The sequence below is a fragment of the Elephas maximus genome, chromosome 12 (assembly GCF_024166365.1).
Source record: "Elephas maximus indicus isolate mEleMax1 chromosome 12, mEleMax1 primary haplotype, whole genome shotgun sequence".
In the NCBI taxonomy this organism is placed as follows: Eukaryota; Metazoa; Chordata; class Mammalia; order Proboscidea; family Elephantidae; genus Elephas; species Elephas maximus.
In genome coordinates, this window is record NC_064830.1 from 9,530,551 (window position 1) to 9,545,720 (window position 15,170).

Below are 15,170 nucleotides of genomic sequence, written 5' to 3' on the forward strand. Positions count from 1 at the left end.
TAATACGAAACCCAAAACCACTGCCATGGAGTCGACTCTGGCTCATAGCGACACTATAGGACAGAGTAGAGCTGCCCCATTGGGTTTCCAAGGTTGTACATTTTTACAGAAGCAGACTGCCACATCTTTCTTTTGTGGAGTAGCTAGTGGCTTCGGGTCACTGACCTTTTGGTTAACAACCAAGTGCTTTAACCACTGGGCCACCAGGGTGCCATCTCTAGGTAATACTCCGGTCTTTTAAATTTCAAATTAAATTGAGCTCTCAGGGCAACTAGAGTATAGCTGTGATCCACTTACCAGCATGCGGCAGGCAAATGGCAGTCTTTCATTATCTTTGCCACCTTCACCTTCATACCTGTCATATCCAGAGATAAGGAATTACTCATGAGAGGGCATTGTAGTATTTTGGGTTTTTTTTTTTTTTTAATTAATTTTTATTAAGCTTCAAGTGAACATTACCATTCCAATCAGTCTGTCACATGTAGGTTTACATACATCTTACTCTCTTCTCCCACTTGCTATCCCCCTATTGAGTCAGCCCTTTCAGTCTCTCGTTTCGTGCCAATTTTGCCATCTTCCCTCTCTCTCTATCTTCCCATCCCCCCTCCAGTCAAGAGTTGCCAACACACTCTCCAGTGTCCACCTGATTTAATTAGCTCACTCTTCATCAGCATCTCTCTCCTCCCCACTGACCAGTCCTTTTCATGCCTGATGATTTGTCTTCGGGGATGGTTCCTGTCCTGTGCCATCAGAAGTTCTGGGGAGCATTGTCTCTGGGATTCCTCTAGTCGCAGTCATACCATTAGGTATGGTCTTTTCATGAGAATTTGGGGTCTGTATCCCATTGGTCTCCTGCTCCCTCAGGAGTTGTCTGTTGTGCTCCCTCACAGGGCAAACCTCGATTGTGGCCGGGCACCAGCTAGTTCTTCTGGTCTCAGGATAATGTAGGTCTCTGGTTCATGTGGCCCTTTCTGTCTCTTGTATTCTTGGTTGTCGTGTGACCTTGGTGTTCTTCCTTTGCCTCTGCTCCAGGTGGGTTGAGACCAATTGATGTATCTTAGATGGCCGCTTGTTGGCATTTAGGACCCCAGGCGCCACAATTCAAAGTGGGATGCAGAATGTTTTCATAATAGAATTATTTTGCCCATTGACTTAGAAGTCCCCTCAAACCAAGTTCCCCAGACCCCAGCACCTGCTCCGCTGACCTTTGAAGCTTTCATTTTATCCCGGAAACCTCTTTCCTTTTAGTCCAGTCCAATTAGGCTGACCTTCCTTGTATTGAGTGTTGTCTTTCCCTTCACCCAAAGCAGTTCTTATCTACAGATTGATCAATAAAAAGCCCTCTCCCTCCCTCCCTCCCTCCCTCCCTCCCTCCCTCCCCCCCTCCCTCCCTCCCCCCTTTGTAACCACAAAAGTATGTGTTCTTCTCCGTTTTTTCTATTTTTCAAGATCTTATAATAGTGGTCTTATACAATATTTGTCCTTTTGCAACTGACTCATTTCGCTCAGCATAATGCCTTCCAGATTCCTCCATGTTATGAAATGTTTCAGAGATTCGTCACTGTTCTTTATCGATGCGTAGTATTCCATTGTGTGAATATACCACAATTTATTTACCCATTCATCCGTTGATGGACATCTTGGTTGCTTCCAGCTTTTTGCTATTGTAAACAGAGCTGCAATAAACATGGGTGTGCATATATCTGTTTGTGTGAAGGCTCTTGTATCTCTAGGGTATATTCCGAGGAGTGGGATTTCTGGGTTGTATGGTAGTTCTATTTCTAACTGTTTAAGATAACGCCAGATGGATCTCCAAAGTGGTTGTACCATTTTACAATCCCACCAGCAGTGTATGAGAGTTCCAATCTCTCCACAGCCTCTCCAACATTTATTATTTTGTGTTTTTTGGATTAATGCCAGTCTAGTTGGTGTGAGATGGAATCTCATCGTAGTTTTAATTTGCATTTCTCTAATGGCTAATGATCGAGAGCATTTTCTCATGTATCTGTTGGCTGCCTGAATATCTTCTTTAGTGAAATGTGTGTTCATATCCTTTGCCCACTTCTTGATTGGGTTGCTTGTCTTTTTGTGGTTGAGTTTTGACAGAATTATGTAGATTTTAGAGATCAGGCGCTGGTCTGAGATGTCATAGCTGAATATTCTTTCCCAGTCTTTAGGTGGTCTTTTTACTCTTTTGGTGAAGTCTTTAGATGAGCATAGGTGTTTGATTTTTAGGAGCTCCCAGTTATCGGGTTTCTCTTCATCATTTTTGGTAATGTTTTGTATTCTGTGTATGCCCTGTATTAGGGCTCCTAGGGTTGATCCTATTTTTTCTTCCATGATCTTTATCGTTTTAGTCTTTATGTTTAGGTCTTTGATCCACTTGGAGTTAGTTTTTGTGCATGGTGTGAGGTATGGGTCCTGTTTCATTCTTTTGCAAATGGATATCCAGTTATGCCAGCACCATTTGTTAAAAAGACTATCATTTCCCCAACTGACTGACACTGGTCCTTTGTCAAATATCAGCTGCTCATACATGGATGGATTTATATCTGGGTTCTCAATTCTGTTCCATTGGTCTATGTGCCTGTTGTTGTACCAGTACCAGGCTGTTTTGACTACTGTGGCTGTATAATAGGTTCTGAAATCAGGTAGAGTGAGGCCTCCCACTTTCTTCTTCTTTCTCAGTAATGCTTTGCTTATCCGGGGGTTCTTTCCCTTCCATATGAAATTAGTGATTTGTTTCTCTATCCCCTTAAAATATGACGTTGGTATTTGGATTGGAAGTGCGTTATATGTATAGATGGCTTTTGGTAGAATAGACATTTTTACTATGTTAAGTCTTCCTATGCATGAGCAGGGTATGTTTTTCCACTTATGTATGTCCTTTTGAATTTCTTGTAGCAGAGTTTTATAGTTTTCTTTGTATAGGTCTTTTACATCCTTGGTGAGATTTATTCCTAAGTATTTTATCTTCTTGGGTGCTACTGTGAATGGTATTGATTTGGTTATTTCCTCTTCGGTGTTCTTTTTGTTGATGTAGAGGAATCCAAGTGATTTTTGTATGTTTATTTTATAACCTGAGACTCTTCCAAACTTTTCTATTAGTTTCAGTGGTTTTCTGGAGGATTCCTTAGGGTTTTCCATGTATACGATCATGTCATCTGCAAATAGTGATAGCTTTAGTTCCTCCTTACCAATCTGGATACCCTTTATTTCTTTGTCTAGCCTAATTGCCCTGGCTAGGACTTCAAGTACGATGTTGAATAAGAGCGGTGATAAAGGGCATCCTTGTCTGGTTCCCGTTCTCAAGGGAAATGCTTTCAGGTTCTCTCCATTTAGAGTGATATTGGCTGTCGGCTTTGCATAGATGCCCTTTATTATGTTGAGGAATTTTCCTTCAATTCCTATTTTGGTAAGAGTTTTTATCGTAAATGGGTGTTGAACTTTGTCAAATGCCTTTTCTGCATCTATTGATAAGATCATGTGGTTTTTATCTTTTGTTTTATTTATGTGATGGATTGCATTAATGGTTTTTCTGATATTAAACCAGCCTTGCATACCTGGTATAAATCCCACTTGATCAGGGTGAATTATTTTTTTGATGTGTTGTTGGATTCTATTGGCTAGAATTTTGTTGAGGATTTTTGCATCTATGTTCATGAGGGATATAGGTCTAAAATTTTCTTTTTTTGTAATGTCTTTACCTGGTTTTGGTATCAGGGAGATGGTAGCTTCATAGAATGAGTTGGGTAGTATTCCGTCTTTTTCTATGCTTTGAAATACCTTCAATAGTAATGGTGTTAAGTCTTCTCTGAAGGTTTGGTAGAACTCTGCAGTGAAGCCGTCTGGGCCAGGACTTTTTTTTGTTGGAAGTTTTTTGATTCCCGTTTCAATCTCTTCTTTTGTTATGGGTCTATTTAGTTGTTCTACTTCTGAATGTGTTAGTTTAGGTAGGTAGTATTGTTCCAAAAATTTATCCATTTCTTCTAGGTTTTCAAATTTGTTAGAGTACAATTTTACGTAGTAATCTGAAATGATTCTTTTAATTTCATTTGGCTCTGTTGTGATGTGGTCCTTCTCGTTTATTATTCGAGTTATTTGTTTCCTTTCCTGTTTTAGTCAGTCTAGCCAATGGTTTATCAATTTTGTTAATTTTTTCAAAGAACCAGCTTTTGGCTTTGTTAATTCTTTCAATTGTTTTTCTGTTCTCTAATTCATTTAGTTCAGCTCTAATTTTTATTATTTGTTTTCTTCTGGTGCCTGATGGGTTCTTTTGTTGCTCACTTTATATTTGTTCAAGTTGTCGGGACAGTTCTCTGAGTTTGGCTCTTTCTTCTTTTTGTATGTGTGCATTTATCGATATAAATAGGCCTCTGAGCACTGCTTTTGCTGTGTCCCAGAGGTTTTGATAGGAAGTATTTTCATTCTCGTTGCTTTCTAAGAATTTCCTTATTCCCTCCTTGATGTCTTCTATAACCCAGTCTTTTTTCAGGAGGGTCTTGTTCATTTTCCAAGTATTTGATTTCTTTTGCCTAGTTTTTCTGTTATTGATTTCTAGCTTCATTGCCTTGTGGTCTGAGAAGATGCTTTGTAATATTTCGATGTTTTGGATTCTGCAAAGATTTGTTTTATGACCTAATATGTGGTCTATTCTAGAGAATGTTCCATGTGCACTAGAAAAAAAAGTATATTTTGCAGCAGTTGGGTGGAGAGTTCTGTATAAGTCAATGAGGTCAAGTTGGTTGATTGTTGTAAGTAGGTCTTCCGTGTCTCTATTGAGCTTCTTACTGGATGTCCTGTCCTTCTCCGAAAGTGGTGTGTTGAAGTCTCCTACTATAATTGTGGAGGTGTCTATCTCACTTTTCAATTCTGTTAAAATTTGATTTATGTATCTTGCAGCCGTGTCATTGGGTGCGTAAATATTTAATATGGTTATGTCTTCCTGATCAATTGTCCCTTTTATCATTATATAGTGTCCTTGTTTATCCTTTGTGGCGGATTTAAGCCTAAAGTCTATTTTGTCAGAAATTAATATTGCTACTCCTCTTCTTTTTTGCTTATTGTTTGCTTGATATATTTTTTTCCATCCTTTGAGTTTTAGTTTGTTTGTGTCTCTAAGTCTAAGGTGTGTCTCTTGTAGGCAGCATATAGATGGATCGTGTTTCTTTATCCAGTCCGTGACTCTCTGTCTCTTTATTGGTGCCTTTAGTCCATTTACATTCAGCGTAATTATAGATAAATAAGTTTTTAGTGCTGTCATTTTGATGCCTTTTCAGGTGTGTTGTTGGCCATTTCATTTTTCCACATGCTTTTTTGTGCTGAGACGTTTCTCTTAGTAGCTTGTGAGATCCTCATTTTCATAATGTTTAACTTTTTGTTTGTTGAGTCGTTACGTTTTTCTTGGCTTTTTTCTTGAGTTGTGGAATTGATATTCCTTTTTGTGGTTACCTTATTATTTACCCCTATTTTTCTAAGTAAAAACCTAACTAGTATCCTTCTATATCGCCTTGTATCACTCTCCATCTGGCAGTTCAATGCCTCCTATATTTAGTCCCTCTTTTTGATTATTGTGATCGTTTATCTATTGATTTCCATGATTTCCTATTATGTGTATTATTTTGTTTATTTATGTATTTTTTAGAATTAATCTTAATTTGTTTGCTTTTGTGCTTTCCCTATTTGAATTGCGTTGATATCAGGACGTTCTGTTTTGTGACCTTGTATTGTGCTGGTACCTGATATTATTGGTCATCAGGCCACACAATCTCCTTTAGCATTTCTTGCAGTCTTGGTTTAGTTTTTGCAAATTCTCTAAACTTGTGTTTATCTGTAAATATCTTAATTTCTCCTTCATATTTCAGTGAGAGTTTTGCTGGATATATGATCCTTGGTTGGCAGTTTTTCTCCTTCAGTGCTCTGTATACGTCGTCCCATTCCCTTCTTGCCTGCATGGTTTCTGCTGAGTAGTCTGAACTTATTGATTCTCCCTTGAAGGAAACCTTTCTTTTCTCCCTGGCTGCTTTTAAAATTTTCTGTTTGTCTTTGGTTTTGGCAAGTTTGATGATAATATGTCTTGGTGTTTTTCTTTTTGGATCAATCTTAAATGGGGTTCGATGAGCATCTTGGATAGATATCCTTTCGTCTTTCATGATGTCAGGGAAGTTTTGTGTCAGGAGTTCTTCAACTATTTTCTCTGTGTTTTCTGTCCCCCCTCCCTGTTCTGGGACTCCAATCACTCGCAAGTTATCCTTCTTGATAGAGTCCCACATGATTCTTAGGGTTTCTTCATTTTTTTTAATTCTTTTATCTGATTTTTTTTCATCTATGTTGATGTTGATTCCCTGGTCCTCCAGAAGTCCCAGTCTACATTCTAATTGCTTGAGTCTGCTCCCCTGACTTTCTATTGCGTTGTCTAATTCTGTAATTTTATTGTTAATCTTTTGGATTTCTACATGCTGTCTCTCTATGGATTCTTGCAACTTATTAATTTTTCCACTATGTTCTTGAATAATCTTTTTGAGTTCTTCAACAGTTTTATCAGTGTGTTCCTTGGCTTTTTCTGCATTTATCCTAATTTCATTTGTGATATCTTTAAGCATTCTGTAAATTAGTTTTTTATATTCTGTATCTGATAATTCCAGGATTGTATCTTCATTTGGGAAAGATTTTGATTCTTTTGTTTGGGGGGTTGGAGAAGCTGTCATGGTCTGTTTCTTTATGTGGTTTGATATGGACTGCTGTCTCCGAGCCATCACTGGGAAACTAGATTTTCCAGGTAATCAGCTAAAAAAAAATGCAGTCAGATCCCTATCTGAATTCTCCCTCTGGCTCCTGGTATTCGGATGTTAATGGAGCCTCCTGGGGAGGGTGGGGGAGGGATCAGAGAGCTAGGAGTGTAGCACCACAGAATATAGAGCTGATCACCGTGTTCACGCTCCACCCCCTTCCGCCAATATCCGGGCGGGATGGCTCCCCAGTTGAGATGCTCCTCTGCCCGCTCCAAGACCAGTCACTTCCTCCCGGGGACTTCACCCTCCGGTGCGCAGCACCACTCTCGTGAACTGGGTGGGTGTCTCCCGCACGAACGAGTGGGCCCGCCCCCAGGGTCTATTCAGGAGAATATAATTGGACCCTGTGCTCACGCCCCACCCACTTTCGCCAAAATCCCAGCGGGAAGGCACCCCGGCTGGGACGCTACTCTCCCCGCTCCAAGACCAGACACTTCCTCCCGGGGACTTCTCCCTCTGGTGCGCCGCGCCACACGCGCAAACTGGGTGGGCGTCCCCCCGCACGAACGTGTGGGCCCTGCCCCGGGGTCGCTTTAGGGAAATATAGCTGACCCCCGCCCCGCTCGCGCCCCGCCTGCTTCCCGCCAAACTCCCGGCGGGACGGCTCCCCGGCTGGGACGCTGCTCTCCCCACTCCAAGATCAGTCACTACCTCCTGGGTGCTTCTCCCTCCTGCTGCGCCGCTACGGCGCCCACGCCAACCAGCTAGACTCTCTCCCGGGATGGGTTCGGGGGGGGTAGGGCTGGGCCCCTTGTCTGTGCCGTCTGCCCCCCTGGGCTCTGCCCCAGATCAGGCTCCGAAGGTCACCTGCCTGGTACGCTGGCTCCTAGTTCTGGAAACGGTCGCTGTCTGCCCGTATTTGTTCATTTTCTGTTTTTTTTTTTTTAAGTCTGTGCTTGTTGTTCAGAGTTCGTAGATTGTTATGTATGTGATCGATTCACTTGTTTTTCCGAGTCTTTTTTGCAAGAGGGATCCGCGGTAGCGTCCACCTAGTCTGCCATCTTGGCCCCACCTCTGGTTTTTTTTTTTTTGTTGTTGCAGAAAGAGAGGATGAAGTTACACTGAGCTTTTCTCAGACTCATTTTGTGTTCTGTTAATCTAAGAAAATACTTTATGTTCTGCTTCTTGTTATTTGGTTATTTTCTCTCTAGGATCTTGTGCAGGGATGGAGGACGGTCTCGGACAAATACTCTAAATTTCAAGCTTTGATACCTTCCTTGAGTTGGTCTGAGAAATACTTCTGTTTCATAGTCAGTTTGCACTATCTGAGTCCCTGGCTAGTGCAAACACTTAACTCACAATGCTGCTAACTGGAAATTTGAAGGCTCAAGTGCACCCTAAGTCACCTCGGGAAAAGGGCCTAATGATCTCCCGAAAAAAATTTAGCCATTGAAAAGCCTATGGAGCATAGTTCTACTCTGACACAAAAGGGGTTGCCATGAGTCAGAATCAACTTAGGGCAACTGGTTTTTTTTTTTTTTTTTTTGCACTACTAGAACCCTGGTCCCTAATAGATACTTGAAGACATGGTTTGTTCTTCTACTAGAAATTTGGAGAATGCCCATGGCAATGAGTGAACAACAGTTGGGTGATATTTCTTCACTCTTCCTAGTGCATAAGTAAAACAGCTGGTGAAACGAGGTGGCTTTGGAAACAAGATGACCTGGAAATGTGAAAGGAAGATAATGGCATAGGATCACCTGGAGTTAATACATGTAAAAAAAAAAAATATCCTATAATACCTGCTACACAGGAGATTGTCAACACATGGCCATCAATAACAATAATGAGATGAGAAGAATATTTAAAATGCTTGATGGAATTAGGGGAGGCTTTTCATCAGTGGGTACACTATATTGTCTGGAAGTTTTAGAGGATTTTTCTGAGGCCCAGGCAAAAGAGAAGAACTTCTGAGGTAAAGGTATAAGTAAAGGCACAGAGATATGTAAGCACGAAGTGTGTTCTGGGGATGGGCTGTAATCAAGGATCCATTCACTTAAAGCACCTGGAGGAGACAGCAGGTGATGGAGCTAGGAAGGTGATTGATGCCACAGTGGAAATGTCTTTGAATGACACAGGAAGGCACTTAGATTTGATTTCTAGGGGCACGGGGACCTTTGAACATTTTCCATCTAGGCTGTGATTTCTCACGCTCCACCTGGTGTTTTAGGAAAGTGTTCACAGTTGTAATAGCCCAGGTAAGAAATAATGAATTTGGGGAGTGACAGAAGTAATAAAGAGACAAGAACAAAGGGAGTGAAAGAATTTAAATCTGTTCAGATTGTTGACAAGTTATATGTAGGGTGAAGGGCAAGAGCTAGATATTACTCTTCTACAATTAGAATGGAAGTAGAAGCATTTAGACATGCATACAGTGGAATCTGGGTGAATTATAATAAATTGCAATGGCATATCATCTAGAATTTGTAGTATTCAAATCAAATTTACTTAACCAATGGTAAATATTAAAAAAAATTTTTTTTTTTACTTAGCACAAAAAATTTAGTTTAGATAAAATAAGTAATAAAATATGTGATTGTATATGAAGTGACTAAAACCATGAAAATAATTTGAAATTCCAACAGAAAAATATGTTTTAATCATATTGAAGTAATGGCCATTAATTGTTTGAGAATTAAAATGTTATTTGAACTTTGTGTCTATTATGTATGGTTTGCTGTGTCACAGTTAACCCAGCTGGCATGTATTTTTCCAATGTCTGAAAATTGTCTATTTATTAAACAAAATTGATTTCTCACAAGATTTTATTTTCTGGTAGACTACATTCATACAGTATGCAGAGAGTCTGATCTTAAATTTAAATAGTAGCACACTTTGTATACAAATATTTATGCAGATTATGTATAGCTGTTCTGTACTTTTGGGGGTACACAGCCACTCTGTCACCACTCCAGTCAAAGACTACAAATCATTCAGTGTTTCAAACATAATCGTGAACACTATGCTCTGAGAAACAGGTGAGGTGTGGAGGGATTTTATTTTTTAAGAGCGTGCTCTTCTGTGATGGTAAAGTAGCTGTGTTTTGTCACATTGACAGGTACATCTTTTGAGAAACGCGGGCGATGAAGTTACCATCACTGTTCAGTATCTCAGGGAAGCTCCATCATTTCTGAAGCTCCCATTAGGTAAGGGGAGAAGGGAGAAATTCAAGGGTATCATAGAGTTTCCTGCCTTGTCATACTATTTGTCCAAATGATCTATTTGTCCAAAAGAGTATCAATCTTTTCCTGAGCATATATTCAGATAGAAGAAAGGTCTAAAAAGATACCTGGGTATTGCATGCTCCTAAGACATTCGACATGTTAATGTATTAACTGACTTTTTGTATGAAAGGATTATCAGACTGCCACTTGTTGATGAACTAACTATATGTTTACGCCTTACAGTGAATTCGCTGTGATTATATGTAGTTACACATACGATGCACACGTATGTAGAAACAAAGTTTTTACGTTTATTTAAAAATTTTTTAAATTTTATCCTTCAGAAATTTTTCAAAGAATTATGATCCAGTTTGAAAGTTATAAAGCCCGAATCTATAGAAAATATTTTAGTGAAAATAGTGATCAGGACTTTTACTAATTTTCTTAGCTGTCATATTTTTATAAGTTTTTCCGGTTCTCAACATTGTCCATTGATTTATAGATGAACTACTCTGTCAGTCAGGAAAGAGCTTTAATACAAAGTCCAAGCTCCCAAGGAGCTCGTTATCTGTTGGTGACTCAAACACTGAAGAGTTTAATGGGGAAAGGAGAAACCTCCAGCCTGATACGAAAATTTCAGTTTTCAGTGGCCTCTTCTTCTTATCTGTTCTGTTTTTTTCTGTCCTTTCTTCTGTTCTTTCTCTCATGAGAAGGAGTGGAACCCTTTCCCTTGGCCGTCTTCATTTGCTCTTTTCTGCTGCTGCTGTTATTTTGCTGTTTGTTTATTTTTCTGTCTTCTACCATTTTTTCCCTGTAGTTAATTCTTTTCTTCTTTTACTGCCTTAAATGGGCCCCATGTACAATTCTCTTTTGATGGTATCTATGTGGATCAATTCTGTTGGTGAATCATGATCTTCGATTAGGGTTTGCATTTGGAATAAAAAAGGGGGGGGGGCACTGAGCTCATGGTTCTTCTGCTTTCATCTTCTTGAGTAACCCAAGCAAATCAACTTCAGTAACTTCATTGTTCTTTCCATTAGACCACAACCAAAAAAAAAAAAAAAAACCAAACCCGTTGCCGTCAAGTCAACTGCGAGTCATAGTGACCCTATAGGACAGAGGAGAACTGCCCCCTTAGGGTTTCCAAGGAGTGCCTGGTGGATTTGAATTGCTGACCTTTTGGTCAGCAGCCATAGCTCTTAACCACTATATCACCAGGGTTGTCACAGCAGGATAGCTGCATTGTTGATTATTCTTAGAAAAATGGATATTACTCTCACTGTGATAAAAATACATCATGAAGATTCACCACGTGTTCTACCTTCTTAAAAGAGTAGTATCTGTACTAAACAGAACAATAGTACCTTTGATAGAGGACACCCAGAGGATTCCAGGATACAGAGTAAGAAACGCTGTGGAATTGTAAATGCAGAAAAGTATTCCCCAAGTACTAGAATGTGGAAAATACTAGAAATCAGGCCAAAAATTCACATGGAAAGAAGTAATATGCATAGCCCTGTGGTACTTCCCATGGGAATGTGGGAAGTGTTGATGTTAATCCAGAAGGGAAGTAGATGTAATTTAAAAAAACCTGGTTCCCAGGGCCAACAAGAAAACTCCACATTGACTGGGGTTAAATATACTATACATCAGGATAGGCACACTTAAGCAGTGAGCTCAAATAAATGGGGGCATGCCAGAGGACTTGGGGATGAGAACAATACCAGTACTCAAGTATTTGGTAGCACTAAAGAATTGAAAAGGATGAAAATAAGGTATTGCATAATTTTTTTGAAAAAAAAATAAAAGGACATAATGAATGAAAAGAGTTGTTGTTATTTGTCTTGGAGTCAGTTCTGACTCATGGCGACCCCGTGGGTGCAGAGCAGAACTGCTCCAGGGTGTTTTCAAGGCTGTGACCTTTTGGAAACATGACCAGGCCTGTCTTCTGAAAGGCCACTGGGTGGGTTCAAACCTCCAGCCTTTTGGCTAGTAGTCTAACACTTAACTGTTTACACAACCCAGGGATATCTAATAAACATAAAATATGAGAAGAGGCTGTTGGCACATTTTATTTTTATATCCTAAATATAATTTCAGATTCCCCTTACATTTTTTTCCTCATGACCAATTATACCAGAACCTTAGAGACCAATGAATGAAGCCACTGAACATATTTGATTAATTTGAATGGAGAGAGGAACTGAAACATGGCTGATATGGAGGTTAAGGAAGGATTTTAAGGTCTTGGCAAAATAAAGAAGTTTAAACTAAGAGAGAGAAAGCTTAATCAGAGGACGTATGACATTTTAGTACGTTTGCAAATGAAGAAGGGCTAGACAACACCTGTAGCCTCTTAATTTCCGTTTAAATCTCAGAAAGAACATCTTAAAAAATTGATCATAAGCAGTTAATCATACAAAGTGTCATTTTTTGTTCTGCCACACTCTTGTGTTTTTAAAAATAATAATAGTAATAATAATAAGGCCCTATAAGGTTTGACTAGGGTTTTAAAGTGATCCTTTTAAGTAGAATTTTCAAAGCCCTAGACTTGTGATCTGGAGCCCCTGGGTGATACAAATGGTTCATGTGGTTGGCTGGCAACCAAAAGATTGGAGGCTCACTCAAGTACATCCAGAGTCTCCTTGGAAGAAAGGCCTGGCAGTCTGCTTCCAAAAATCAGCCGATGAAAACCCTGTGAATCACAGACAGTGTGCATGGGGTCACCGTGAGTCGGGAGCCACTCGAGGGCAGCGAACAGCAGCAGTCGTAGTAAATGTCAAATGGTGATTTTGATTCCACGTTATTTGGTGGTGTATAAACATAAGGGGTAAATTTACAGTGTTCCACTACCAGGTTTTATCACTCTTTCAATCTATCCACCCATTTATCTATCTTGTGTATCTCTGTGTGCACAGATAAAAAATACAGCCTTGCAGGGGAAGGCCTAGGAGACGAAAAGCAGGAACTGCACGCGTAACACTGATGTCCCTTGTACCAGGGCTGTGTCTGACTTCTCTGTGACAAAGGTGACTTCCACTGGGAGAGCGAGTTGCCAAAGTTTCTAGGCCAGCTTTCACTCATGTCACTGAAGAGCAAAATTTAAGACACACACTCATTTTAAAACCAGTATCAAAGGGAGGAAATGCCCTACACTGAAGGTGTAAAACGGTGAGTCATGAGCCAGAGCTACCACAGGACTTGGGTTGTTGTTTCCCTCCCCCAGTGGAACAATCTGGAAATACTAGACCCTCAGGCTAGTGGTGCTAGTTGCTATTTTTGTTAAGAGATGCACCATGAATTTTTGCTCATGGGCTCTGGTTAAAATCTGTGCGCTCATTGGTTATGTCTGTTGCTGGTGACCTAGTAGCTTCTATTAACTTTATTGCTGATGTCCCATGCAGAATTTTGCTAACTTTTGCTGTATGTGCGTTGACAAGGTCAGCTGAGCAAGCAGGTCAGCATTTCTTTAAAGGTATACACGGTACTAAAGGCAGAGAGAGCTTAGCGTTATCTTGGCGCTTAGATCCTGTGAAACTTTGTCCTTAGCTTTGTATTTGGCAGGGATGTTGAGTTCTCTATTCTTTCAATAAATGTCAATTCTCCTTTTATTCAGCTCTTTATAAACTAAAAGTGTTAAAATATTAGTATCCATATAATTTTAAACGGTGTCCATAATCCTTTCATAAATTCAGGCAGATTACATTCACACCGTGGAGAAAAAATTGCTTTTGCCTAAGTGATCCCCGTGTATTACAATCTACTCAGCAACAGCAACGAACAGTATAGGAAAATATCAAAACAGATTTATTTTGGAAAATGTCTAGTTTAAATTATCTAAGAGAAAATTAATAGCCAATGAGATTCAGTCAATGTAGGATTTTTTTTTTTTGCATAAATTCACACACTTGGTCTTACTTGTTCTTAAGATATAATTCACATAACTAAAATCCACCATTTTAATGTATACTCTTCAGTGGTTTTTATCCTTTTTTTTTCCTTTGGTTTTGCCAATTGACCTAGATGTCCCCTGAGACGATGGTCCCCAGCCCTTAGCCCCAACTACTCGGTCCCTCGATACAGTGGTTTTTATTATATTCACTAAGGTGAACAGCCATCAGCACTGTCTAGTTCCAGAACATCTCCATAACTCCAAAAAAGAAACTCCATACCTATTAGCAGTTAGTCCCAGTTTTTCTGTCTTTCCCGTCCCCTGGGAACCACTAACCTACTTTCTGTCTTTGCCAATAATATATATTTCACCTAAATGAAACTAAATGAAATCGTACAGCTTGTGGCTTTTTGTGTCCAGCTTCTTTGCATAATGTTTTCCAGATTATTGTAGTATATATCAATACTGCATTCCTTTTAATGGCTGAATAATAGTTTGTTGTTTGCATATACCATATTTTGCTTACCTATTCATCAGCTGATAGGCATATTTCCATTTTTTGACTATCATCAATAATGCTGCTATGAACATCCATTTACAAGTTTTTGTGTGAACATACGTTTTCAATTCTGTTGGCTGTTGTGAATAATTCTTCCCTCAACATTGGTGTACAAGTATCTGTTTGCATTCCTGCTTTCAATTCTTTTGTGTATATACCTAGGAGTGGAGTTGCTGGGTGATATGATAATTTCGTGTTTTAAGTTTTTGAGAAGCTTCCAAACTTTTCCACAGCAGCTTCACCACTTTACATCCCCACCAGCAATATGTGAGGGTAGTCGATGTAATTTTGATGGACTAAAGTTCATTTTTTAGGTTACATGTTTTTATAAGTATTGATTGTTAACTATTTGTGTTATATATTTTCTAATTCGTTTTGTCTTTACACCAACGAAGTCTGTTTTTATCATTAATGATGATTGACACTGATCTTTTTTACATAACTGATTTTACTGATGATAAACCAAAGAAATATTACAAATGTTCATCTATGTCTCCTTTGATACATAGATGAAAACAATACCCGCTGATTAAAAATAAGTTAATAGAAACCAAAAACCTATAAATGACCATCAAATCAAAATTTATTCACTTGTTTATTTATTCATTCAATCGTCTATTGGTTCACTGCTGTTAGTCATGCATCACCTGTAGCTGTATTGTGGCCCTTTGGATTTTAGAAGGCCACAGAAAATTGCGAAGATTTATGTTGTTCTCCCAAATCACTTATAAGCTGGTTATAGAGATAAAACAAAAGACATTGGG

The 15,170-nt window shown here is 39.3% G+C and overlaps 1 protein-coding gene across 15 annotated transcripts in view; it reads left to right on the forward strand.

The window, feature by feature from the left end:
• SNTG2 (syntrophin gamma 2) overlaps positions 1-15,170 on the forward strand; it is a 459,193-nt gene that overhangs the window by 224,486 nt on the left and 219,537 nt on the right. For all 15 annotated transcript variants that reach the window (XR_007519511.1, XM_049902600.1, XM_049902596.1 and 12 more), the window contains one exon: positions 9,850-9,937. Coding sequence is in view for 14 of the 15 variants with exons in the window: in XM_049902600.1 (XP_049758557.1) it covers positions 9,850-9,937 (88 nt within the window). In the remaining variant the exon portion in view is untranslated. The remainder of the gene's footprint in view (positions 1-9,849; positions 9,938-15,170) is intronic.